General features: G+C 41.0%; 1 protein-coding gene, 1 long non-coding RNA gene and 3 other non-coding genes across 6 annotated transcripts; all 5 read right to left on the bottom strand.

The window, feature by feature from the left end:
• Positions 1-172: 172 nt before the first annotated feature.
• On the bottom strand, positions 173-19,587 carry castor2 (cytosolic arginine sensor for mTORC1 subunit 2). The gene is made up of 9 exons (XM_041893735.2): positions 19,219-19,587; positions 7,707-7,777; positions 6,573-6,766; positions 4,351-4,483; positions 3,357-3,480; positions 2,910-3,020; positions 1,872-1,954; positions 1,237-1,331; positions 173-1,110 (listed from the first exon to the last, which is right to left on the bottom strand). The coding sequence occupies exons 1-9, from the start codon at positions 19,329-19,331 to the stop codon at positions 1,045-1,047; spliced, it is 990 nt and encodes a 329-aa protein (XP_041749669.2). The 5' UTR covers positions 19,332-19,587; the 3' UTR covers positions 173-1,044.
• Positions 19,588-23,581: 3,994 nt separating this feature from the next.
• Positions 23,582-27,392, bottom strand: LOC121579273. 2 transcript variants are annotated; one of them, XR_006002886.1, is made up of 9 exons: positions 27,293-27,392; positions 26,473-26,547; positions 26,208-26,251; positions 25,966-26,031; positions 25,529-25,587; positions 24,911-24,952; positions 24,302-24,370; positions 24,031-24,068; positions 23,582-23,752 (listed from the first exon to the last, which is right to left on the bottom strand). It is a non-coding gene; the product is annotated as an uncharacterized LOC121579273 (long non-coding RNA). The 2 variants fall into 2 exon arrangements; XR_006002885.2 differs by having other exon boundaries at positions 23,582-24,068.
• LOC121580398 lies at positions 24,720-24,859 on the bottom strand. Its single transcript, XR_006003055.1, has one exon. It is a non-coding gene; the product is annotated as a small nucleolar RNA SNORA8 (small nucleolar RNA).
• On the bottom strand, positions 25,024-25,162 carry LOC121580397. Its single transcript, XR_006003054.1, has one exon. It is a non-coding gene; the product is annotated as a small nucleolar RNA SNORA8 (small nucleolar RNA).
• Positions 25,658-25,791, bottom strand: LOC121580399. The gene has a single exon (XR_006003056.1). It is a non-coding gene; the product is annotated as a small nucleolar RNA SNORA18 (small nucleolar RNA).
• Positions 27,393-27,901: the final 509 nt, after the last annotated feature.

Below are 27,901 nucleotides of genomic sequence, written 5' to 3'. Positions count from 1 at the left end.
AAAGCAACATTCACCAGTCTTTCATTTTCCCATCTAACAAATCTGATCTGCATCCAGGTCACCAAAGAGTTTAGGACCATTGACATACATCTTGCCTCTGTCCCTGCAATCTATTCGCTAGCCTTCAGCTCAATGGCATTTCAATGAGAACTCTAGCCCCGAAATTGATTACTTTAAGAAGAGTTTCCATAATGAGAATTTCATCAGGACTTGACATTAAAAGCTTATTCAATAACTTGTAAAAACAAAACCACACTATGTCGTTGAACCACACAGTCCGTCACCACCAACGGCAACTCAGAAATGTCACCTTCAAGTGCAAACACACTGAGCGTTAGACAAGGCATTGGTCTTTAAAACGACTTGGCACTGAGAAAAATAAATAAGAAGAATAATGGAAATCTTGATAATTGTTGGTAGAGATCATTCTCTTTCTTTCCATAAGGGGAGGACTGGTAACTAATACAGTATGGTTGTTAGGGGAAGAGCAGCTTGCGAGAAACAATGTAAAGTTAGGAAGGAAAGTGTGGTGTACTACAGCACCAGTATAGGCAGTCATGGGCCGCGTGGGTGTAAAAGGAGGTGAGGGCCGTGTCGCAGCGTCTCGGCCTGGTGTCGAAGAGATAGGCCCAAACTCAGTAGGCCGCGTTGCCATGGTGAAATGGTGTGAGGGAGAGGAGAAAGAAAAAACACAGCAGTCACTCTAGCTTTGGGTCCCCAAAGAGGTGGATGTTGTTTGGGGTAAGAGCGGATGGTCAAGGGGGTGGGGTGGGGGGTGGGGTTTGGAGCATAGTTGGCACCGTCTCAGAATAGGAGGGGCATGTTGCTGATCGCTGAACAAAAGCATCCCTATACACACACACACCGTCCCTCCCCTGTACCCCATCTACACCACCAAAGCTTTGCGTTACCCTGTTCCCAGAACCACCCCCCCACAGCAGTCCACTGGTACGCTTTTGGCACAAAAAAAAAAAGAGTTTGACACGATAAATCAAGGTGTGGGCACAGGGCTCGCTAGTTCCACTGTCTCTTCCCACCTCCCCTTCACTGTCCTGCGCTCTCATTGGTCCTCAAAGCTCCAATCACACTCTGGATGTTTTCTTCTGGGACCTATGAGAGATAGGGCGGGGTTAAGTCTTTATTCCAAAAGCTCCAGTTTAAACTGACCTCTACAATTTACCATACAAACAGAGAGAGAGATACATAGAGGGTGTGGAGTTGTAAACCATCACTCACCAGGGCATGGTCGAACTTGAAGGTACTGATGTAATAAGCTGGAATGTCAGCAGTCGCCAGGGGTTCCGATATTTGAGCCACGATACCACACTCGTCTGACACAAGGCAATAAGAATAAAGAACAGATATCCATGAATATCAGATATTTAGATTTTTTTTTTTGTCATTTAGCAGACGCTCTTATCCAGAGCGCATACATTATTATTATTTTTTTTCATACTGATTCCCCCATGGGAATTGAGCCCACAACCTTGGCGTTGCAAACGCCATGCTCTACCAACTGAGCTACATCCCTGCCGGCCATTCCCTCCCCTACCCCTGGACCAATTGTGCGCCGCCCCATGGGTCTCCCGGTCGCGGCCGGCTACGACAGAGCCTGGATTCGAACCAGGATCTCTAGTGGCACAGCCCTAGACCACTGCGCCACTCGGGAGTACCAGACATGAGGCGTATCTGGGCGTTTAATGTATTCCTCACATTGCCAAGTAATATTCGTATTGGCATCACAGTTGGTTTTTCCTAATCTTAGCCAGATTACACTGTCTCTTGGTGCTGTGCACTCTGCACAGAGATCTGACTAACATATGGGAGACCTGTGGAAACCAAACAGAGAAAACCACAACGGTTTTACTTACCAAATCCTAAAGGCTGTCCCCCAATGCGAACCATTTTCCAAAGCTCCCCTGAAGCACTAGTGAAGAGGACATTGTTGGGAAACCTAGGATGAAGAAATGAGAAAATGAATGCACACACTCATTCAATCTATAGCAAGTAACATTGAAAGCTATTATTTAATGTAGCGCTCACATCAGATGCATTCAAAGATTTCAGAAAACAGTGAATACATATTTTTGTCTTGTGTGTTAAATGGAACGATTTGGTCAAATTCAGATTGTAGGCCAGTGGTTGCCCTACATCAGGGTTCCCCAACTGGCAGCCACAATTTTTGTTAGACATTAAATACTAAAACACCAGCAAATAAGCTCCAAGTGTTTTTAATTTAGGAAAAATATGTTGCAAAGTATTCCCACGCATAATAGAGAGAGAGATGAGATCATACATACATACATGTAAGCAAGGTTTGAAATTATGTTTTATTCAAATATTATATCCGTTTGTGCGTCTTGCGGTCAATTTGCAGTCTACAAATTATTTGTAATTATGTTCCGGCCCCCTGACCATCCACTCAAGAAAAAAAATCAGCCCATGGCTGAATCTAGATGATGATCCCTGTCCTACATGCTATGGTGAAAAACACATAACTTCGGAAGTACTAAAATCTTGGTCAACATATTGTCCCCCTTCATAGCTTGGAGACAACACTGACCCATATAAGGGATACCTCGCCAATGTAGGACAAGCCCATGATAAAGTATCTACTAATGTAGTGGACTGTAACCCTTTAGTTCAATCCACATGTGATTAGTAATGCAGCTGTTCGGGTTACCCTGCAAGTGACACCTGCAACGGCTGTCAACTCTACATTAACTTCTTTATTTATAAACTTTTTATGATATTCTATGTTTGTTTCCTAACAACCCAGCAGCAAACAAGTTGTCTACAAATGACTCAAAACAGCAAATTGACATAGCAGTTGTGCCTTTCTGATGGTGATAGACACCATAACCATGTGTTTATTTATTTATAAATGGCGGGACCACGAGAGCACCCACCGTCGTGTCATCTGCTCGTCCATGACCAGAGAGATGTAGCCCTCAATCAGAGAGAAGGAGAAGAAGCGGATGTGTGCGGAGTCCTCGCTAGATGCCCCGGGCTCCTTTATGCTGGAATAGAAAGTACTGAGATTCAAGTATGTCCAATTGAACCATCTTTCAACTACATTTGGTCCATTCCCATTCCATCCTGGTCATCCAGTGGTCTGCTAGTAAAATCTTTCTCCACCTTTAAAGTCTAACCATAACAGCAGCATAACCATCCTATGACAGCCCTTGCTTAAGTCTAACCCTCTTCCAGGTTCTAGACTTCCTAAATATTTTTTTTGTCTGAACTGGAGCAGCTAAATGCTCCTGTGGCAGTGTGTGCATGATAGTCTCTTACAAAGAGACGGCAGATGGCCTCTTGTGACAGCCTTCTGTGAAACAGGAGGAGTGGGTCCTTACCCGCCTGAGTAGAACATGACGTCCATGAGCAGGGTGGCCACAGAGGGCAGTGTGTCTGGGTCCAGGCTGGTCACACAGAACATGTTACTGGGGCTGGACAGAGGGTGGATGATGGGACGGGGCACTGAGAGAGAGAGAAAACATTTTCATTAATATGATACTGGCGGTTGTGAACATATATGCTTTAAAAAAATACTGATTCATGCTACCCATCAAATATGTCACCTAAAGAGATTTACAAATCTAGACAACAAAATGTGGTCCCGTGTGGCTCAGTTGGTAGAGCATGGCGCTTGCAACGCCAGGGTTGTGGGTTTAGATTCCCACGGGGTACCAGTACGAAAATGTAAGCACTACTGTGAGTCGCTCTGGATAAGAGTATCTGCTAAATGACATGAATGTAAAATTACCCCCCAAAATTGGGGGGCTTAGTGGCCGGGGGCCCTAAGCGACCGCTTATGTCTCTTATGCCTGGGGCTGGCTCTTGCTGTTCTGCCTGCCATATCAAACTGTGTTCTCAGGTCTTCTGTTCTGGGGAAGAACCTTGACAGCGCGTGCTGGATTGACATACTCTTACCAAACATGTCTTCAAACATGTCAAGATGAGGATGTCAAGTTCAGTACACTCCACCGCCCAAGTTGGATTGTTCAATTCAAGGTTTGACAGGCTGCAACATAACAGCCAATTAATATCAGGGAGTCTCTGCAATATTCTCATTCAGGGGATGAAATACATTTCCATTTGTATCACAGAAAACCCAATGCATAACCTGAAACTGATTGTGTGCATTACTGTATCTATGTCCAGTAGCCTTTTCAGACTACTGAGCCGAGCTGTGCTGGCCTGGTTACACATGTCCCATAGGGGCTCGAACTGTACAGGAAAGGAACATGTGAAAAGTAAATAACCGAGCCAGTACAGTTTGTGTCCACACGATAGTGTGAAAAAGGGATAACATGTCAGTAATAGTGAATACAAGTATTGTGTGCCTACCGAGTTTAGGCTTGACAAAGCCGTTGGTTACTCCCAGGCTGTTGGCGGCCACGGTCTCTCCGTTGATCACCCTCAGCAGGGTGAACTCAGAAGACAGGGTGTGCATGACCATGGGCAGGTCCCGCTCTCGAACCTGAAGAACACAACACGACCACTACGCCATCAACAACTCAGCCTCAACCAAAGCACAACACACTTCTTACAACAGGGAAAACCAAAAAGTTTTATAGAAACGTGAAATAGCATTTGAACAGCAGGTGAGGACGGTCTTTCAAACAGGCAGATTAAATTACGTCAGAAAGTAACTCACATTTGCACTTCAAACACAAGTTGTAACTGCACTTATCAAGTGAAAGAAACAATGGTGTCCCAATAGCAAACTATTCAGTGAAATTTCAAAAGAACTCAGAGAGCTTCTGCATATTGCTTATCGGAACACTTCAAGGATAAGTAAAAGAGAGGGGCCTGTGGGCACAGCAAATGTTAATCAAGTATTTAAAGCAGGTATGTCTGACTAGCAAAAGGCTTGGGAAAACAACCTCCCAAAGGAATGCAATGCTTTAAAAGCTGGAGACGGTCTTCTGCTTTAAAATCCAATTTCAACGTGAAATGAAATGCCCCAAAAAGGTGTCCATTATATGGGCCTAATGCAAAGCTACTGTGTGTCCATTCCCCCAAAATCGTGCTCTCCTTGACTGAACTCTGTGCCGCCGCCTCTGAAGAACTGTACATTTGGACATGACGGACTAATTCCATCCCCACGGGGACCATTCTGCCGGATCCTGACAGAAACTCATCCATCTCCTTTCCCCCTGACTAAACCCTTATTTGAGTTGCATTGAGGATGTAAACAAAATGTGATTCCCCCTGTGAGAAGCTGGCCTCTAACTCCTCTAGGCTGGTTGAGTCAGACAGAAAGTCAGGTTACTTAAGGCTCCCTCCCTCTAAATGACTGCATTCTGCATTTGGGTCGGGTCCCACCATTTATGTAACGCAAATAATCATAATACAACACCAGAGAGAGAAAAAAAAGAGGCCTTGGCCCAGCCGGTCTTCCTCCTTCGGCCTGGCTCAGACCCTCAAATACAATCAGACACAGTGGGAGGGAATGAGAGAGCATGCAAGATAGAAACGGAGAGAAAGAGAGTGAGTGAGACAAGACAAACAGACAGAGATTGAGGCAAAGCGATAGAGAGACATGATTGAGACAGACAAATAGAGAAACAGACATTAGGCAGAGAAAGAGAGAGACCGATGAGAGCGACGCAGGTTGTTTCCTCCATTTTACAGACAGTGATTAGGCCGTGGCTGGGAGCAGCTGGCGTGGAGGGAGAACAGTGGCCATGAATGTTACCGGGAATTCCAGCAAGAGACTGAGCTGAGGCTGATCCTCTTTACATAACTACTGCCAGATTATCAACATCTCAATTTTTTTTGTACAATTATTTCCATACACAGGCACCGGTTATTCAGCAGACCTTGTGTGTTTTTCTCTCCCCCCCTCTTAGTAGCAGGGTAATAAAAATACTCCCTTTGGCCAAAAAGGCCTGGCATGAGAAAGGACTGGTGTGATTAAGCAACTTCGACAAAATGAAAAGATTATTCTCAAAGCAAAAGCGCCGCTCAGGGAGGTACTGTACATCCACTGCTATTGTCTTTTCACGTTGAGCAAAATGGAAAAACACTCACAGGCCACAAAGTACAAGTGAGGGCATACTTGACTAAAATGGCCTGTTTCGTAAGCTATTTTCGATTATCTACTGGTATATTTAAGAGTAGGCTACCTTCATTCCACTGGACCCCTGGTAACATAACAGGTAAGGCAAATGACCATGTTCAGTAATACTTACAGGAATAAGCAGCTAAGCTGACAAATACATCCTCAAACTGAATGTGAGTATCAATAACACGTGAGGAGAATGGCGCCGCTACAAGATGCTCATAACAATTGCCATTTGGCTGGCTGATATCTTGCATGTGTTCCTTGGGAAGTTGAGGAAGACATGCAACAACACTTCTAAAGCCTAATTTATACAGTACGTACGCACGCAATGCAAGAACGCAAATGGCAATCCTGGGTACTTGCGTCAAGTTTGTAATTGAGGGGCTGCTCACATCTACACTGGATCACCATTTTGACTAGCTATTAGTAGTTCTTGCGTTGCATACTAGGTAGGTTATAAATTATGCTTAAGAGAGGTCTGTAGTGGAACAGCACTCACCAAGATAAAGTCAGTCTGATAGGTGGACAGCATAAACACAGAGATGTTGTGGTCTGCCAGGGGGGCAATGACAGACTTGGCTATTTTGGTGACTCCGATTGGCTGAGAGTTGGTGGCGCTCCCACCCCCCGACACCACGTTGAGAGCCAACCATGTGGCCTCGGCGACACTAAGGTGCTCCGACTCGGGCAGTTCTGAAAGGGGACATGAAAATGGCGCATTAGTGTGGCTCCAGATGGATGTGTCTGTCTGTCAGCGGTCCCCTTAGCGATAAATGAGGCCGCTAACGGCATCGCCGGACTCTCAATGGCTCTTATTTTACGGATGATTGTTTGACATTCTCCTCCGCTGATGAGCTGGACGAGGCATTGTCAAGCCTGGGTGCCATAAATATGAGAGGGGTCTGACTTGGAAAAAGGCTCGACTCCACTGCTGAGAACAATGAGATATCACACGACTGACCATGGTTCTTTCATCATAAAATTGAAGAAAAAAAAACTTGGTTAAACAAGTTGAATTCAAGAGGGTCTTCATTGCAGTTAGTAAATTAGCTTATAATCACTCAGGGTAAAACATTTACCCCTGAGCATACATTAATAGCGAAAGCTATGCCAACAATCTCAGACTTGTTTTAACAGCCTCAATATAGAGCAAAGGAAAGTACATACATACAGATGAGCACAATATAAACTTCCAGACAATCTACCTACAGTAGAATACCTGCACCTGTTTCACAATGCAGAGCTTCTAGTATCCATGGTGACCAACGAGGGTCACCCTGGAAACCAGTCTGTAATGACATGGATTCACTCACTCAACCACAAAACCAAGCCAGTCACAGCTTGGCCTCTGTTAACCCATAATGGAACAGCGGGGAGAACTGATGTAGCAATATGTAGTCAAACATTGGCAGCCAGTCAAGATATGAGAAAATCATAGGTCCTTGCTGTCCGGGATCCTTGGGAGTTGAAATGTACAATGGTTAAGGTAAGGGTTAAGGTTAAGGTTAGGGATGTCCCAAGGATTCTGGATAGAACTGACTGAAAATCATAGGTCTACAAATGTTTTCCTGTTGTCTAATTCTGGTTGCCACAGTAACCTTAAAGATCCAGTGGTAGCGACCACAAAACCCACCTTTGAAGCCTTCCTCATCGACGATAATGGTATAATCCTCCGGAGTTTCCGTCAAACTGAAAAACTTGCATCTGGAAACGATAGAGGAGGTTTCACAGTGAATAACATGGTTCATTATGCTACTTGTAAATCACAAGTTAGTTTCAACAGAACATATTGACTATCTCAGTTCAATTATTAAAATGGAAAGGAATTATTGCTAAGCAAAAAGGGATCCCCTAAATGGACAGACATTGCCCAGAAATGACCTCATTGGACATGAGTAACTATTTATTTTAAATGTTACATCATATGCCTATTGCTTATGTGTATACGGACCATTCAGTCATAACTCAAGCAAAAATGTGAGGTTAACAATTAGCAACTAAACTTCTGTAAAGCCTCTGTCATCAGCCTCCAAAAATCTGTGTGACCCCACATGGCCCACGAAGTTCCTTTCGTGGAAAGCAAGCAACACTCTGTGTCTGATCACAAATCTGAATATCTTCTTTATCACCATATTTAAATGACATAATTATGGGCTATATTTGAGGCCCATCAGGTCATCTATGGGCAATTCCAATTTGGTAACGGAATTACGAGTTTTAAGCACTTAGTAATTCACAAACAAATTTGATATCAGTAAAATCACTGTGAACTTTCATTATTCTCCCTCCACGTGAATACTGTAAGTCGCTCTGGATAAGAGTGTCTGCTAAATGACTAAAATGTCAAATCTATACCTTCATTTCCCAAAAATATAGACTCTTAGCTTTCATTTGACACTCAATTTGATATGTTCCTATGAACTTCACATGTTGCTGCATATGGGTCTTACATCATTTTATTTTTTTTGCTATTAGGAATAGATCAGCTTTAATATATTGCATTTTTATTTTTTTTTAATATGTTTTCCTTCTTTATTATTTTCCCCTAATTTGAGTAAACTAATGGACAACAATACTTAGACTACTACATTTTACAGACACTGTACATTTGACCATAGTTTTCCATGCTTTCCTTTCTTCCCACCCATCAGCTACGCTCAACCCCCTCCCATCTATCTCTCAAAACCATCCTGTTTTGATTTCTACTTGCCATATATTTTTTACCTGTGCTGTGATGTTTCACAAAAGTTTAACCTTTCTATTTTCATAGTTTCTACAGATTCTAAATAAAAATTGAAGATTTTTACTAAGAGTATTATTACATTACTGATCGATTGACTACGGCTTTTCAAATCACCCAACAATGCTATTTGCAGAGTTAGTTTTAGGTAAAAGTTGTGATTTTTCAGCCATTCCTGAAACTGCAACCAAAAACAAGCTACAGAACAAGTAATCTAATGATTCTGTCTCTTCGCAGAAAAATCTGCAGAGCTGGCATGTTGTATCCCCCATATACATATAATTCTAATGGTTGCAAGAATTTTGTAAAATAATTTAAATGGAAAAACTAAGTTTTGAATCAGGAGTTGTTTTGTGTATCAGTTCATAAACCATGTGCCATGGAATTTGCACATCAAAAATCTCTTTACAACTATTTTGCAACCAGTGTAGCACAGCTGTACATTTTTTGGTCCTTAAAATGTAACTGGTATACCTTTTCTATTTAGCAATTAAAAAAATATATATACAGTTGAAGTCGGAAGTTTACATACACCTTAGCCAAATACATTTAAACTCAGTTTTTCCCAATTCCTGACATTTAATCCTAGTAAAAATTCCCTGTCTTAGGTCAGTTAGGATCACTACTTTATTTTAAGAATGTGAAATGTCAGAATAATAGTAGAGAGTGATTTATTTCAGCTTTTATTTCTTTCATCACATTCCCAGTGGGTCAGAAGTTTACATACACTCAGTTATTAGCATTGCCTTTAAATTGTTTAACTTGGGTAGCCTTCCACAAGCTTCCCACAATAAGTTGGGTGAATTTTGGCCCATTCCTCCTGACAGAGCTGGTGTAACTGAGTCAGGTTTGTAGGCCTCCTTGCTCGCACACGCTTTTTCAGTTCTGCCCACAAATGTTCTATTGGATTGAGGTCAGGGCTTTGTGATGGCCACTCCAATACCTTGACTTTGTTGTCCTTAAGCCATTTTGCCACAACTTTGGAAGTATGCTTGGAGTCATTGTCCATTTGGAAGACCCATTTGCGACCAAGCTTTAAACTTCCTGACTGATGACTTGAGATGTTGCTTCAATATATCCACATAATTTTCCTTCCTCATGACGCCATCTATTTTGTGAAGTGCACCAGTCCCTCCTGCAGAAAAGCACCCCCAATGCATGACGCTGCCACCCCCGTGCTTCACGGTTGGGATGATGTTATTTGGCTTGCAAGTCCCCCCTTTTTCCTTCAAACATAACAATGGTCATTATTGCCAAACAGTTATTATTTTTGTTTCATCAGACCAGAGGACATTTCTCCAAAAAGTAAGATCTTTGTCCCCATGTGCAGTTGTAAACCGTAGTTGGGCTTTTTTACGGCGGTTTTGGAGCAGTGGCTTCTTCCTTGCTGAGCAGCCTTTCGGGTTATGTCGATATAGGACTCGTTTACTGTGGATAATATAGATAATTTTGTACCTGTTTCCTCCAGCATCTTCACAAGGTCCTTTGCTGTTGTTCTGGGATTGATTTGCACTTTTCGCACCAAAGTACGTTCATCTCTAGGAGACAGAACGTGTCTCCTTCCTGAGCAGTATGACAGCTGCGTGGTCCCATGGTGTTTATACTTGCATACTATTATTTGTACAGATGAACGTGGTACCTTCAGGCGTTTGGAAATTGCCCCCAAGGACAAACCAGACTTGTGGAGGTCTACAATTCTTTTTCTGAGGTCTTGGCTGATTTATTTTGATCTTCCCATGATGTCAAGCAAATAGGCACTGAGTTTGAAGGTAGGCCTTGAAATACATCCACAGGTACACCTCCAATTGACTCAAATTATGTCAATTAGCCTATCAGAAGCTTCTAAAGCCATGACATCATTTTCTGGAATTTTCCAAGCTGTTTAAAGGCACAGTCAACTTAGTGTATGTAAACGTCTGACCCACTGGAATTGTGATACAGTGAATTATAAGTGAAATAATCTGTCTGTAAACAATTGTTGGAAAAATTACTTGTGTCATGCACAAAGTAGATGTCCTAACCGACTTGCCAAACCTATAGTTTGTTAACAATACATTTTTGGAGTGGTTGAAAAATTAGTTTTAATGACTCCAACCTAAGTATATGTAAACTTCCGACTTCAACTGTATATATATTATTAAAATGTTGGTTTTTAATGTAGGGCCGACAGACAAGTTCCTTCTTGCCTCCATTTTTGCGGTAATGTTGCAATCAGTTGGTTGTAATTTTGGATAGAGCAGACATTTCCATATATTTTTGTTAGCTCCATATGTGACATAACTCCACCAGTCCTATTTATGATATAATTAACAAAAATATATTTTTTAATTTTATTATTATAAATAATGTATTTTTTTCATCAATTAGTATATTTGAGTTTAACCATAATATTTGATGTAATATTTGTACTGTATTTTCAAATAACTGAAAGTGAGAGGTTGTAATCTGGATAAAGGGAAAAAGGCCATTTTTGAACACGGGGTGAGCCATTCTTACTAATCTGCCAGTTTGGATTTAAGTATAATTTTTGTATGGCTGAAGCCTTTAGTGAGAGGTTCAATGCTTTAATATTTAATTATTTTAGCCCTCCGAATTCATATTCATTATATAAATGGGTCAGTTTATTTTGTCTGGCTTGCCATGCTAAATACATTTGAGTATTTTTTGCTCATATAATAAAAATAAAAGTTATTCGGCGTTGGCAGGGCCATAAGTAAATAGGTCAACTGGGATATGACTATAGAATGAATCAGGGTGATTTTTCTATAAATAGACAGGTATTTACCTTTCCCTGGTAGCAAGATCTTATCTATTTTTGCTAACTTTCTATAAAAATGTATTCTAGTGAGATTATTTATTTATTTCTGAATATGAATACCAAGTATGTCCACATTTGATTTCGTAAACTTCACGGTAATATAAAAGTTACATATTTTTTTATTCCAATACGTAATATGCATTTATCATAGTTCGGTTGTAATCCAGAGAGGTTAGAGAAATTATCTAGATCCTCTAGGAGGCTGTGCAGGGATCCAGATTGCGGAATTTAAAAGAAAACATGAGTCGTCGGCGTAAAATTATACCTTTGTTTTAAGCCTTGGATTTCTAGCCCCATGATATTATTGTTGAATCTGATTTTAATAGCTAACATTTCGATGGCCATAATAAAGTAGCCATTATTTACCATTTTACACCTGGGGTAACTATACAAAACCTTAACCCATTGTATAAGAGATTCTCCAAAATTACAATAGTCAAGGCATTTATATATACATTTTTGTCGTACTTTATCAAAGGCCTTTTCAAAATCAGCTATGAATACCAGGCCCTGTTTTCCAGATTTTTCAAAATGTTCTATTGTTTCCAGTACTTGTCTTATATTATCTCCAATGTATCGTCCCGTGTAGCTCAGTTGGTAGAGCATGGCGTTTGCAATGCCAGGGTTGTGGGTTAGATTCCCATGGGGGACCAGTATGAAAATGTATGCACTCACTAACTGTAAGTTGCTCTGGATAAGAGTGTCTGCTAAATGACTAAAATTTCCCCAAAAAATGTAAATGTAAAAAACATGTCTGATTAGGATGAATAACATCCGACAATACCTTTTTAATTCTATGCGCTATGCATTTTGCAATACAATACTAAAGTGTAAGGGGCCTCCAGTGTTTTTGTGGTTATGGGTCCTTTGATATAAATGCCCCTATGCAAACATACCCAAATACATGGATCTCGAGTTGAGACTGGCAGCAGCTGCTGCATACTTTTATGCTGATCATAAAACCTGAACCAGCTCATGATTCTGGGAGAGGAGCAATATTTGTCCGATCCACCCACACCTCTCTTTCAATCAAGGGGTACCATGATACTTGTTGATTGTGGGAAGCAGCGCGTCTGATGCCATGCGTCATTTATTTGATGATGATGGCATGCGTCATCTCTAAATACTCGACTGGCCTACTTGTCCCACTCTCAAACCTCTCCTGTTGTTGTGTCATATCATTTCGAGTGTCCTTGGGTTGGCATGATGGATAGCATTACTAATACATATGCATGGGGAAAGGGTGCCTCACTGCCATTAAAGGAGATTTCAGATTAGATTCACCTTCAGTATTGACTTGGCGCTTTAGCACTATAGGATTTGTGTTTTCGATTGAAGGCTTTGAGATGATGAAAGGATGCTGAGCAAACAGTAGAATTTAGAGAGTGCCGTTTTGAAGTTTGTCTACCTCATTTCTCTTGGTGCATGTACCTGGAAACTGCCATAAGAACAAACATTTGTAACTTGATCTCTGCTTTTGACTTGAAAAGTTAAATGACTCAGAGGGATAGTGCAACATGGCCGTGTCCTCTTGAAAATATTTGTGTACTTAAGAGTTTCACGCATTGCTCATGAAAAACTTTAAACAATTGGTTATATACGGGTAACTCCCCACCAGCTGATTTCATGTTCAAATATGAATTGCAAATTAGCATATTTCCATTCAAATCAAACGTCTTTCTTTAACTTGATTTATTTTCAAGCAAATGCTTGAGGAAATTCCACGGTAATGGAATTGCGCTGAGACTCAGATTTTTCATTAAAAAATGTATGCCTAACAAAAACCATTGATTTAAAAGTTTAACAAACCATACAACTCTATGCACAAGGAATAATTTTAACATTTTACACTGCACATTTTACAAAAACACATTTACTGGAAGAACTGTGCAGATACAAAGGTTGGTAACAAAATAAAACTGAGGGAGATTTTACCACAATTCTGTTACCAAACTTTGGCATCTGCGCAGTTTTTCCAGTAAATGTTTTTTGTTTGTTTGTTTACTGTAAATTGTTCAAAGTAGGCATAGAGTTGTTGGTTTATTAAACTTTGAAATCAATGGTTCTTGTTTAGCATATTTTAAAGTGAAAAATCAAAGTCTCAGCCTAATTCCGTAATTTACCCAAGGCTTCCTGCTGGAATGAATATGTAACGGTACAGTACTACAAACTTTACCATGTCTCTTTTGCAGACATCAGGATATGTTTTGCCATAGACCAACAACATACCTTCTGAGATTCAGTTAATGGATTTTCATATCAAATTATTTTTGATAAGTACCATATAATCTCTGTTGTACAGTGCCGAGAAAAAGTATTCTCCCCCTTTCTGATTTTCTAAATTTTTGCATATTTTTGACACTGAATGTTATCAGATCTTCAACCAAAACCTAATATTAGATTTTATTTATTTAATTAACAAAGTTATGCAACAACCAATTCCCCTGTGTGAAGAAGTAATTGCCCCCTAACATGCTGACCACACCGTTTGGGTTGCAAATGAAATGTACACACAGTTGAAGTCAGAAGTTTACATACACCTTAGCCAAAAACATTTCAACTCAGTTTTTCAAAATTCCTGACATTTAATCCTAGTAAAAATCCCTGTCTTAGGTCAGTTAGGACCACTTTATTTTAAGAATGTGAAATGTCAGAATAATAGTAGAGAGAATGATTTATTTCAGCTTTTATTTCTTTCATCACATTCCCAGTGGGTCAGAAGTTTACATACACTCAATTAGTATTTGGTAGCATTGCCTTTAAATTGTTTAACTTGGGTCAAATGTTTTGGGTAGCCTTCCACAAGCTTCCCACAATAAGTTGGGTGAATTTTGGCCCATTCCTCCTGACAGAGATGGTTTAACTGAGTCAGGTTTGTAGGCCTCCTTGCTCGCACACGCTTTTTCAGTTCTGCCCACACATTTTGTTTAGGATTGAGGTCAGGGCTTTGTGATGGCCACTCCAATACCTTGACTTTGTTGTCCTTAAGCCATTTTGCCACAACTTTGGAAGTATGCTTGGGGTCGTTGTCCATTTGGGAGACCCATTTGCGACCAAGCTTTAACTTCCTGACTGATGTCTTGAGATGTTGCTTCAATATATCCACATAATTTTCCTTCCTCATGATGCCATCTATTTTGTGAAGTGCACCAGTCCCTCCTGCAGCAAAGCACCCCCACAGCATGATGCTGCCCCCCCTGTGCTTCACGGTTGGGATGGTGTTCTTCGGCTTGCAAGCCTTCCACTTATTCCTCCAAACATAACGATGGTCATTATGGCCAAACAATTATATTTTTGTTTCATCAGACCAGAGGACATTTCTCAAAAAAGTAAGATCTTTGTCCCCATGTGCAGTTGCAAACCATAGTCTGTCTTTTGTATGGCGGTTTTGGAGCAGTGGCTTCTTCCTTGATGAGCGGCCTTTCAGGTTATGTCGATATAGGACTCGTTTTACAGTGGATATAGATACTTTTGTACCTATTTCCTCCAGCATCTTGGTTCAGAGTTCATTTTGATATTTCAACCTGCGTGTCTGGATCGCGTCTGGTGTGGATGTACAAAATCAACATGCGAGTGCCCGGTCTAGAGAGCATGTTACACTCAATAACTGGTTGTGCCACCTTTAGCTGCAATGACTGCTACCAAATGCTTCCTGTAGTTGTTGATCAGTCTCTCACATCACTGTGGAGGAATTTTGGCCTACTCTTGCATGCAGAACTGCTTTAACTCAGCGACATTTGTGGGTTTTCAAGCATGAACTGCTCGTTTCAAGTCCTGCCACAACATCTCAATTGGGATTAGGTCTGGACTTTGACTAGGCCATTCCAAAACTTCAAATTTGTGGCTTCTTAGTCATTTTCATGTTGTCTTGCTGCATGACCCAGCTGCGCTTCAGCTCACAGACTGACATTCTCATGTAGAATTCTCTGATACAGAGCAGAATTCATGGTTCCTTCTATTAAGGCAAGTCGCCCAGGTCCTGAGGCAGCAAAGCATCCCCAAACCATCACACTACCACCACCATGCTTGACCGTTGGTATGAGGTTCTTACTGAGGAATGCAGTGTTTGGTTTTCGCAGGCATAATGGGACCCATGTTGTCCAAAAAATTGACTAAAGTTTTCCAAAAAGCACCTGGATGATCATCAAGACTCTTGGATGAATGTTCTATGGACAGATGAGTCAAAAGTAAACTTTTTGGACAACATGGGTCCCTTTATGCTTGGCAGTTCTGCATGGAGGAGTGGTCCAAAATTCCTCCACAGCGACTGATCAACAACTACAGGAAGCGTTTGGTTGGAGTCATTGCAGCTAAAGGTGGCACAACCAGTTATTGAGTGTAAGGGAGCAATTACTTTTTCACACAGGGGCATTGGGTGTTGCCTAACTTTGTTTATTAAATAAATGAAATAAGTATGTAATTTGTGTTATTTGTTCACTCAGGTTCCCTTTATCTAATATTAGCTTTGGTTGAAGATTTGATAACATTCAGTATCAAAAACATGCAAAGGTAGAGAAAATTAGAAAGGGAGCAAATACTTTTTCACGGCACATATGACAGGATTGTGTCATACATAAATCAACAACACTTCCTGATATTCACTATCCATATTTGACAGTGTCCATAACACACAACCAAGATTTCTTTATATCAATGCTAGATCAACAGTGAGACAGCACATTTAGGGAGAAGGCCATCAACAACATTCTAGGTGGTAAGCAGCTTCCAAGCCAGTGCCTTGTGTTTGTGTGGCTCGACATTTAGTCAGCACCCCTCACATTCTACATGAATGCAAGGCACTTCACAGGGAGCTTCTAAATGAGTTTGATTCAAGCTGTTACAACACCCTTGAGCAATTAACAACCTTCCATTACTTGACTCTAAATTAGACGCAATCAGTACTGTATGTGACGGGGGGGGACAGCAGATATAGAAACTTAGTAGGCAAATCTATTAGTGACTCCCAAATAGTAGAAATGCCATGAAATTACAGCTGCAACAAGGCCCAAATCACAGACGAAGACTGTCAAAGACTTTATCGTCCCACTTGAGGCAAAACAATGTTCTGAAAACAGACCAACTTGGTGCATCCAGCTCTGTCTGCCAACAATGGAAGCAATGAAACACTTCAAGATATGAGGGGAAACCACAAGCTATGTTTAATGACAGATGCATCTATTTCCATTCAGTTCTGTCTGTGCATCAGGAAATAAGATATTTCAAACGTTTGTCTTCTAATTTCTATACTATAACTGCTGTTTTACTTCATGGAGAGTCTGAGCTATCAGTATCTTTATCTGCATTTTTAAACACTTCTTTAAACATCAATACACTTTCAAATCATAGTTTGTCAGACATTATAATACCTCTAAAGTAGTCTGTCAAGATGAAACCAGATCCCACGACATCGGTTGTGTAGATCCAGCTATATGCCTCCACCCCAAATGAATTAAAAAGATAAGCACCAACTAAAACCAGGAAATTATACGGTGCTCATCTTTTCTATTCATTTGAGATTGAGACAAAGATGGATCTACACAACAAAGGTTGTGGGACATGGTTTCTATATACATTTCCATCCGACCATACCACTGCAAAATGTTAACCTAAATGAATGTTTTACGCTCCCAAGCTGTGCGATGCAACACACATTTATACTGCATTCTGTGGACCTCTACCTCCTTTTCAAGTATTTTTCAGGGGTCACCACAGCACACCTAAAAAGGTCACTGAAAGGTGGAGGAGAATTTGCCTTGAGGAGAGCTTGGTAAACATAGGCTAGCCAATGGCCTTTTCAATCCCATGTGTCATTAATGTGTCACTAAAATATACTTGCCTTCAACTTGTGTCCTGGTGCAGTTATAACAGCAAGGATCACAAGATCTTTGTTGGAATGCAAAACTGTTATATTATTGGCCTGTAGGCCTATTTCTCACAGATGTAGCCTACATTGCAGTGATAAGAATAGGCCTTGAGGAAATAACCACTTGAGGAAAATAGCACTAACGAAGTTTAGGTTAGAGTAGCCTATTGATAATATGCTCACAGCACATTTACAGTGGCATTCCATCATATAAATATAACTTTTGCAATAGGCTTACAGAAGATAATCTACCTATAACCTGCCCTATCCTCATCATGCCAGGTGAAATGAATTAGGAAAAAAAGACAGCGTTATTGTGAAGCCCTAATTATAACCTATTCAATTGATTAAAAACCGAGAAAGACTGTAGCCAGAAACACAACTACCGGGCAAGCGCGTTCACATCCACGGCAACAAATCGATTTGCTTGCTAACCAAATCATGATTGCAACATCGCTAATTATGTATTCGGCATAATGTCTCACGCCGCCGGTTCAAATTTGATGTAATGCAACCACCTCACCGCATATAATTTTACACCCACACACAACGAAAAACAACACCGCATAGCTGCAATGCCGCGTTCACGACATGTGGGAAACTCGGGACCTCCGAGTTAAAATGAACATAAGTTATTTGCTTAGAGCTTTTTATTGGTTGATTCTACTTCCCAAGTGGGAAACTCCGGTATCATCAGTGGAATGCCGCGTTCAAGTGCTAGTCGGAACTAAGAAATGTACGACTTGCTAACTGGTTGAACGTAGCACATGTATAACTACAACCAGAAATTCTGGAGTTTCCTAGTTCCGACTAGCTCATGAACAAGAAGCGAAGCAAGAGGGTTAACTCCGCCCCACATTAAGCAGATCATTGACTATAATGCAAGTAAGGAGTTTTTGTATGGGGAGGAGAAATGAGTGTTGAATTTAGTCAAGATTAAAATGAATTGCTATTTTGATACTTGAGGCTTATTTGATATAATATAAATGTTGTAATGTCTAGGTTGTTACGAGTGCAGTGATATAAGTGTGATGCACGTGACATCCCGGCAACTGAGAAAAAACACAATATAGGAGTTGTCCCTGCTGAAATTCGAGATGGCCTATGCATATTCATGAAGCTAGCATAGCATCTCACTCTCCATTGAATACAGGCGGTTGATGTCAACACCCCTCTTCGATTGTTAAAATAATATATTAAAATAAGATGTATCCACCAAACCAAAGCGATGAATAGGCGGGAGCTTGACAGCCCGACGTTCCGGTCTGTGGACAACGAATCCCATTGTTAGGGCGGAGTCACATGCCTCATTATATCCAGTATCATCTTTCTACAAGTAAGCAAGTAGGACATTTCCGAGTTTCCGACACGACTTGAACGCGGCATTAGCACGTAGACTACACACCCCTTCACGTCGACCGGACTACAAAAGCACAAAAGCTGAAGAAAATGACAATGCAAAACTAAATACTGAATTTAAAGAATACTGGCAGCACTCATTGACTCATGCAAAAGTAGAGCATGCATTTTCATTGAAAGCTAAAAAGATAACTGCTGAAGACATAATTACATTTGGACTGCTTTGCCACAACGATCGGTAACATTGTATCTAGTCGCGCAATTAGTTTGCAATAACATTACTGCCCAATAATATATTAATGATGATTCATTTTCTTTATTGTAGCGGATTTAATAACATTGTTAATATCTATAAAGCTACTTACCTTGTTTTAGAGGGCAAGAAGGCGAGTTTGATTAATCCGTGAGTGCAAATCTGAATGCCCTCTTTTGCTATACTCGCTACTTTCAAGCTGTGTTCTAAAATATGCAACTCCATCTTTTGCGTCTTCTCATTTGAGGAACATCTAAAATATAAATGTATATCCTTTCTAATAAAAAAACAAATAAATACACCTATATAGCTTATAAAAACCGTGAAACGGAGCAGAAAGCAAGGGAGGGAGAAGGGAAAGTTATCCACTTAGGAAAATAGTGAAAGAGAGGTATGATAAAAGAATCACAATGAGGGAGAAAAGAGAGAAAGACTGTCGGTCCCCGTGTATTCTCTCCGACAGGGATTGGAATAGTCCAGCAGCTGGTAACAGTGAAACAAACAACTTGCCACTCAAAAGAAGGGGAGGACCTGCTCTGTCACACGGGCATGTTGGGACATGTAGTTTCACATTTCCTATGGCGTCATGGCAGGGCCATCATGGAGCAAATACAGGGCCAATGCAAAATGTTGTGATGACAAATTAAGTATTTTGTCTCACTGTTTCATATATGCATGATTTGTAATGCATAAAATTGTCTGAGGACAAACCCCAGACATCTTACAATTCAACCATGCAAGATAGGCCTACTACATCAGTGCACATCACATCCAAAAACAGTCATCTCTAGGACATTAATAGCCTGTCCACTGTTCATACATGTCTTATATACTTACCTATCGCCATCTGAAATTCATGAACTGTTTGCTTGCAGTTACTCACACAGGTTTTGGTCCTATAGGTGGCCTACTTATATGGTTAAGATTTTGTAGGGGGTTGCATTGAAAGAATTAAGACTAATTTCCCTCTCCACATAAATACAATTTAAAATTAAAGTAAGATTATTACAGTAATCAGAGTTGCAGGGTAGGCTGATTGATAGCCGAAACTGGGGGACAACACACTTGATGTCTGACAACCTCTGACACATTATACATTCGTAATCTTAACAATGGGGCCCTGTTAACTCAATCACAATACTCACTTTCTTTTGATGTAAAGTTAATCAGCTCCGCAAAGCAGATAGCAGCATGGTAAGAGTTGATGTTGAACACAAAGAAACAAGTAGCCTGATTTATGGGATTCCACTCAGAGCATCACTCAATGGAGGTTCAGAATTCATGGCTTGGTCAGTCAATGCATTGGTAAATGACACTGGTGATGATGCCAATAGGTAAACAAGATCTTGAAAGAGTTTTTGAACTCTGACCTTACTACCTACCAGACTGGGATTTTGAAGGGTCTATACTATCTGGGATCCTTGCGACTTCCCTACCCCCCATTGAAGTTGAAATGTAAAATGTTTAGTTAAGGTTAGGGTTTAGGGTAGGGAAGTCACTAGGATCCCAGATAGCACTGACCGATTTTGAAGGTGCTGGAATTGTGCCAACAAACTAGCTTTTCTATGATTTATTTTTGACAGAAATCCAAAGACTGAGACAACAGAAGGTACAAATTAGTTATTCATGGTATTCTCTGTGCAAAGGAACTAACTAAATCATAATCACCATTGATGTCAGGAATCCCTCAGGACAGTGGTTCCATTGTGCTTTGTAGAGCGCAACATTCAGACGTCTTTGTAGAGTGTCTTTACAAAGGCAAAAACAGGTACGCTTAAATGCCCTTTTCTCAGGTCAATTTCTTTGAACCTGCAGGTGGGAGGACAGACTTGTACAGGTGGTGAAGTCATGTCATACAGTGTAAGTTCCATCTCAATCACCATCGACTGACTGCTATTTCGTAGATAGTGGGTAGTAAAGGACATACTCTCGGTAGCTCCATCACCCCTCCTACACTCACGGACCAGACAAGGCCTTGCTTCAGAATAAAAAGTAGACAGCTGTTTAATTATTCACAGGCTATGACTGGTGGTAACTAAGGCCCTAGCTGACCGGAGCCATAAAACAACAAGCTCCTTTTTGTCTGTGGCAGTGATAAGATCCTACAGCCACTCTGATCTCGCAAAGCTAGGGCCCAGTTGAGGGGGTGGAAAATATGGCATTGTTCAGTTCAAAGGACATTTCCCTTCAGATGTTTTTTTGTATTCTTGCTGCAGTGCTTGTATGTTACTGTGTTTCTCTAGTGCCATTTCCACCACCTCCCCTTTCCTTGGATTGACATGGACTAGTGAACGTAGATTTATGGGTCTGAAGGAGTTGCTGAGTTGGTTACTTTAGACTTGAACTGAACTGCAGGTTCATCAAGTTGTTAGAACAATTTCTAGGGGCGTCTGATGAATAGCATTTACCACATTTAAATACTGTACGGATTAATACATGTGATGCTATAGACATTTTTACTTTTGTGAAACTGCAAGAGCATGTATTTCCATATTTAGGGGAAAATATCTAGGCCTACTCCTCCCTGTGATCAGATAGAACACGATTGAGCATCTTGAAAATAAACATGCGGTTCATATTCCCCTTTAGATAAAAAGCTATGCCCCACCCCACTCCAACTGGTATACAGTTCAAAACAATACTGTACATATCCTATACCGGAGTGCCAAGTCTGGGACCAAAAGGCTTCTGAACAGCTTCTACCCCCAAGCCATAAAACTGCTGAACAGTTATTTGCAGATTCTTACTTTTGGGGAAAGGGCTCCTAAGTAAGCATTTCACGGTAAAGTCTAAACCTGTTGTATTCAGCACTTGTGACAGAAACTTAGATTTGATATTCTCTATTGATGCTAGGCGAAATAGGCTAATTAATATGAGAACTGAAAACCTAAGTTCTAATGCATTTCTTTCTACATTGATGGAGGACAGCATTGACACGAGCAGTAAATTAGAGGGTTGAAGGAGTGGACGGCAGGCAGTTCACAGCAGGATCTGTACAGACTGTTCTTGGCACAGAAACACAAGAGCCCCATACTGTTTGATCCTCAATTTAATGAGAGCATAAACCCTCAATGAGATTCCTCTCATCGGTTGGTACATTTCCTGAGATATTACTTGGGCAAGCCCTAGGATGAAAAGAATAAGGCACAAGACATTTAAAAAAACTCAAGTTCCATCACTACAGATCAGCTCAAAAGTATGAACCAGAGCTGAGGACACAAATTGGGAAAAACTCAAGCAGATTTTTTGAACAGCTGTAATGCGAGGGAGGGATTATGTAGTGCAACATCAGGCCAAATAAATGTAATACAGTGGGAACTACATTTATGCCTGTGTCCAAACACAATTTAGTTGAACTATTCTAAGGAGCAACACCCAAAATAATGATAATCTCTATCCTACACATTATACTTGCATCGAAGCCCAGCTTAGAGACCAACGTGAGACGGGCGAGGTGCAGTGTTCTGGAAATAGTGCATGGATTATAAGAGCCTTTTGAGTTTCAGGCTCTTTGATTGCACGTCAGCACACATTTGTGCAATGAGTATTCTAGCAGGTTTCTAATTGGCCGACTTGCTGCTTTCCAACTCACCATGACCTTCAAGCCTATTGACAGGGCCTATGCACTGGGCGTACGTTCACACCAACTTTGGAAACCCCCCCATTACAGAGGATGCATGTGCTGAGTGACATTTAACCACAAACAGCGGGGTGAACAAAACATGTAAATGGAGGACTTGGGCAGGCTCTGCAAACTGAAGTGAAGCCTTTAATCTCTTCCCTGTGACCCACATGAAATCCTGAGAACCAGTCCAGCGTTGGCAGAGTACCAACAGTACGGCAGACAGGTCCCAAATCACATCTTAACGCCCACCTCCCCAACAACGAGTGACAGACCCATTTCCAGATATGCATTAACAGCATGATTGAACTTTGCCCACATTTAAGGTAGAAAGGAGTGCTGCCCTAACCCACACAAGACCCATAGCAAAGGCACACTTTGAAGAATCTGCTTATTTACAGTCTCCCATGTGAAGCTCTCCTCTTATGGAAACACCAGCAGATCTGTTAATCTTATAAAACATTGCAGTCTATAAGGCAGAACCACAATATATGAAACATTGATAGCACACCTTCAAACTTTGTACTTCAGTCTAAATCTTTGGATGAAGAGAGGCCTGCGCCAAAGACAATATGCTGCAAACTGTGAGCTTTAGTGTCAAACATCCCTAATAACAAAAAGACATGCATCTACACTGAAAATATAAAAAATAAGTTTTACCGAGTTAGTTAATGTAAGAAAATCAGGCAATTGAAATTAGGCCCTAATCTATGAATTTCACAAGTGGGCATGGCACACCCAAAGAATGATACAGTAGCTATCAGCTGTCCGTGTGATCTTCAATTTGAGGTCATGAAACCAACACTTTACATGTCTATATTTGTTCAGTATAAAAGCAGCAAGTAGTCAGTCATTCGATAACCAAACGTTTTATTGAAATTGTTAGAAACTCAACTGGTCAGATTGTGCCATCTTCAAATGCATTCTAAATCAATGCTTGGAGAAAGACATTCATCTTGATGAGTTTGAAGAAATGAACGTCTTAACTTGATGGGTGTACGCAGGGCTGAAACATACAGATCACCTGTTGATAGAAATACATTTGAAAAACCACAACCCATGACCAATTTCCTTCATGCATAGATCTAGGTGCAGATGTTCTGCTTTAACCACTGATGTAGTATTGGGCGATAAAAGTTGTGTTGCCTGTGGAGACTGCAGAACACCCATGGCAAAAAGGATCTGCCGTTTGTCACCAGGGGCGCTGCTGTGGGATCACTGCGTGAAGGACAGGCAGTGGGAAAGCCTGACAGGCCCCCTTTGAAAATGATCCGGCACACATTGCACTGAGTAGCTTCTCACCTTACTCTGGTCATTACAGTAGGCCAGGCAAGCTCAACCTGAAAGAAATGTAATTACGTTAAATTCAAATTCATTGGGGTAACTCCTCAGCTAAGGTTATGTTATGGCACTGTTTCCAATAGAGCACCCCAGCATGGCGCTGGCGAGACCCACTAGAATGAAGTTTACTTTATGGTCAATTCCACAGCAAGTCAGGAACTGAATATCCCAAGAGCCTTGGTATATGACCAAACTGATAACATCCAATAAGTCCAGGTAGACAAAAAGTTACCTTCACTGGGAGATCAAATCATTCAGCCAGGTCCTGGTGTATTGGAGCAGAAGACCAGTCCTGATATACCTGAAGTGAAGTCAGCAGCTTTAATTAACTCAATACATTGACACTCCAACAGGGCATTTATCATACATCGTAGCCAGTAGTGCATACTCTTAGATTTAATGCACATTTGACCATAATCTAAATGCCCAAAAGCATTACTTTCATACATTGACAGTCTTCATTTGGGGAATCATTGTCAGGGAGCAGCGCATCAAATTAATGTCAGAGGGCCTGAGACTTTGTAAATGGGCCCAGTCGCACAGTGCTGTTCTTGCCCTGGCGCTGTTGGGTATGCCAGGGATTTCTGACAATGCGCACTAGAGGCCTTGCGTTTTGTGGATGCCAGCTCTTTAGAGAAGCGGAGGGAAAGTGTTGTCTCAGCACAAATACCAGGGTTCCAGGCACAGACTAGCCCAGAGCCTAACGATGCCAGATGCAGATTTGCTCTCGCACTGTGTTATGAACAGAACAGCCTGTGGTGAGGGCTGGCTGCAGATACCATACAGTGCTACTCAATGTGCCCTCTGCTAGCTTTACAAGAGACTGAAAACAAATACTCACTTTTAATCATTACCTTCTCAGACCCCTCAGCACATGACAGGCCTGTCAAGAGAACACAATATTAAATTTGCATCCTGGAAGTTCAATGATGAAAACTTGCTGAGAAGTGAAATGTCTGTCTCGACAGATATACCAGGACTCCACACACAAAAAGACATGGAGACCAACGATGCCATATGCCGAGTTGCTCTTGCACTGACTAATGAACAGGCCAACCGGAGTAGCGGCTGGCTGCAGATACCATGCAGTGCTGTGATCAGTCTATTCCTCCCCATATACCCCAGGGGTTAAAAACATAAAATCAAATGACAGAAACTTAAGTTGTTCTCAGATCAGATGGTCTGCAGGGCCAAGTCATAACAATCATTCTTTTAGGTAAAAACAATATTTTGGACACATTAAACAGAGTAGACAAAAAATTAAAGTGAACGCTTTAACAGACATTGCAGATTAGAAAGCAACAGTAAATGTGGGCTACTGTGTGCCATCCACACAGCCTCCGCAATGGATTAGTCCACCGAGACAGGCGTCAATTAAAACGTGACAAAAAAGTTTACCTGCGTGCCCAAAGAATTTATACAAGTAGACTAAATGGGGTCAGCCCTCGTTCATGCTCACCAAAAGAGCCCTTGTTGGGCATCACGGCTTGAGAGCCATCTTGTGGTCATCTGGTAGACCTACATCAGACAAGAGGAAGGCCATTAGAAGCATGCAACTTTACTTCATAATAGAGCTGCAATTTTGAGTATTTGTACTGCAGTAATATCCCACAGGGCTAATGGCAGTAGCCATGTGAGTAAAGCGAAACCACAGATTTGTTCTTTGAGGCATTTCCAACGACTAGGGCCCACAGTGAGGAGTCTGTCGGGATAGGCCTCAGTACAGCACAGGAAGGTTTAAAATATGAAGCACTCGTGTTGAGGTTGATTAGATAAATAACAAAAGTGAACTAGGCATTTCAAGTGGTTAAAGTACCTACTCAATATTAATTTAGGTGCATGCCAACGTTATTTTGAGTTAACCATTAGATTACAATTTTGTAAAAACAAACTAACCATGCCAATGACCATACGCTCAGGAACACTTGGGTATACAGGGCAACTCACATTTGCCCCTTGAAGCTGTTGAAGCAATGGAAAGTAGTGAATAAAACACATATGAATGTCGGTTTACAGAGTTTCAGTCCCCAGTTTGTTCAGAAAGGCATACCTTAATCACAATTCAGAGCAGTTGAACATTTAAGCCATTCATCATTACTCCCATTAAAATATAAAGCTTAAGAGGCTATCAAACATACCTGAGTTTAGGCTCAAAAGAAACAGCTTCATATTAAGCTCTTCCCTGAAAGAAAGAGGCACAGATAAGCTGCAAATACTTTGTATTAATTGGCTTCCAGATTGATGTCCAGTCTCGTAAGTAACACTGCTGCTAGGTGAGCACAGCAGTGGGTTGCAAGAGAATGGATTGCTATGTGCACTGCTCCAGCACTAAGGCCCACGGTGTCAAGGCCCCAACTGGCGCTATGCTTGCAAAGACATGGACAAGACAGGAAAATGGCTTACCACATGGCAAAGCTTCTTATGGTGCATGGAGTTCTGGCGCGCCTCAAGATTACCAAATGCTGGGCCTGTCGTTTCCTGCAATGAGTTATGTTATATTATGACGGATCACAGAGGAAACAAGGAATGTGTAGCAAAATCTATAAATTAATGTGAGGTTTGGCAGAACTACGGGCAACTAACATAATTTGAGGCTTGGATTTATCAGTAATGTTGTTAGCTAGCTATTTTATATTAGTTTGGGTTAAGTAGTCCTAGATTACCATAACTGGCGTTACAGATGAATTAGCTAACCTCAGCCTGTATTTAGCCAACTAGCTAGGTTACGGTTGGTTTGCGAGGATGTTTCGGGCCTCATTGTCACCAATACAATTAATATGTAGAGATGAAAGCAAACCCGACAGTTCTATAGCCATGTCACATACATGGAATTCACCCACTGAATCTAGGAAACTCCATAAGTAGCGGTGCACATGGCATTTAGCCAGCTAGTTATCTTTGGGCCTGTTAATAGGCCATCTAACGTTCGCTAACTAGAAACTATAACGTTAGCATAGGTTGCCACCACAATATGCAAGTTATTAGCCAACAGACAAGCCATGTCCCAAAATAGTAGTCAGCCATCTACCTTATAGTTAAGCATCCAACTAGCTTTTGCAAACGTTAACGAGGTAATGTTAGCTAGCTACCTGGTCATCTGTAATACACCACGTGGCAGGGCAGCAATATCACAACTAATCATAGGAAATTGAGAGGTTCCAAAACATAGTGGATACACAACATGCATTAATATATTAAATATGACTCGGAAATTAAATTGTACCTTCATTACTGCCATTAGCAGCACCGCCGACAGATTATGTCAGCCTGTTGGTTCACCAAACCGTTCCTGAAGATTTACGAAGAGAGACCGTTCAAGAGTCCGAATGGTATTTATACGACAGCGCCGGCACAAAACGCTTTACGGCATACCACCACAACCAATCATAGTCGTGGATATTTTGCCGCAAAAAGGCTAGGTATTTATTTCCCCATACAGACGACAAACATAAATCAATCAATTAATGTAAATACAGTGGTATAAAGTACTTAAGTAACATAACTTTCAAGTACTACTTAAGTAGTTTTTTGGGGGTATCTGTACTTTACTTTACTATTTATATTTTTGACAACTTTTACTCCACTATATCCCTAAAGAAAATAATGTACTTTCTACTCCATACATTTTCCCTGACACCCAAAAGTACTCGTTACATTTTGAATGCTTAGCAGGACAGGGAAATTGTCAAATTCAAGCACTTAAAGAGAAAATCCCTGGTCAACCCTACTGCATCTGATCTGACGGACTCACTAAACACAAGAACATTGTGCCATCTGTTTTGCTTAATATAAGGAATTTGAAATGATTTATACTTTTACTTTTGGTACTTAA

Source organism: Coregonus clupeaformis, chromosome 13, assembly GCF_020615455.1.
Source record: "Coregonus clupeaformis isolate EN_2021a chromosome 13, ASM2061545v1, whole genome shotgun sequence".
Classification (NCBI taxonomy): domain Eukaryota; kingdom Metazoa; phylum Chordata; class Actinopteri; order Salmoniformes; family Salmonidae; genus Coregonus; species Coregonus clupeaformis.
This window is presented reverse-complemented; position numbering and strand designations above follow the sequence as displayed.

Excerpts from the sequence above, each read along its gene's own strand:
- castor2 (XM_041893735.2), bottom strand. The coding sequence starts at position 19,331 with ATGGAGTTGCATATTTTAGAACACAGCTTGAAAGTAGCGAGTATAGCA. Across the intron at positions 3,021-3,356 it reads GTCATGTTCTACTCAGGCGG|CATAAAGGAGCCCGGGGCAT; the intron begins GTAAGGACCCAC and ends TTTCTATTCCAG. Across the intron at positions 1,332-1,871 it reads GGGACAGCCTTTAGGATTTG|ACGAGTGTGGTATCGTGGCT; the intron begins GTAAGTAAAACC and ends GCCTTGTGTCAG.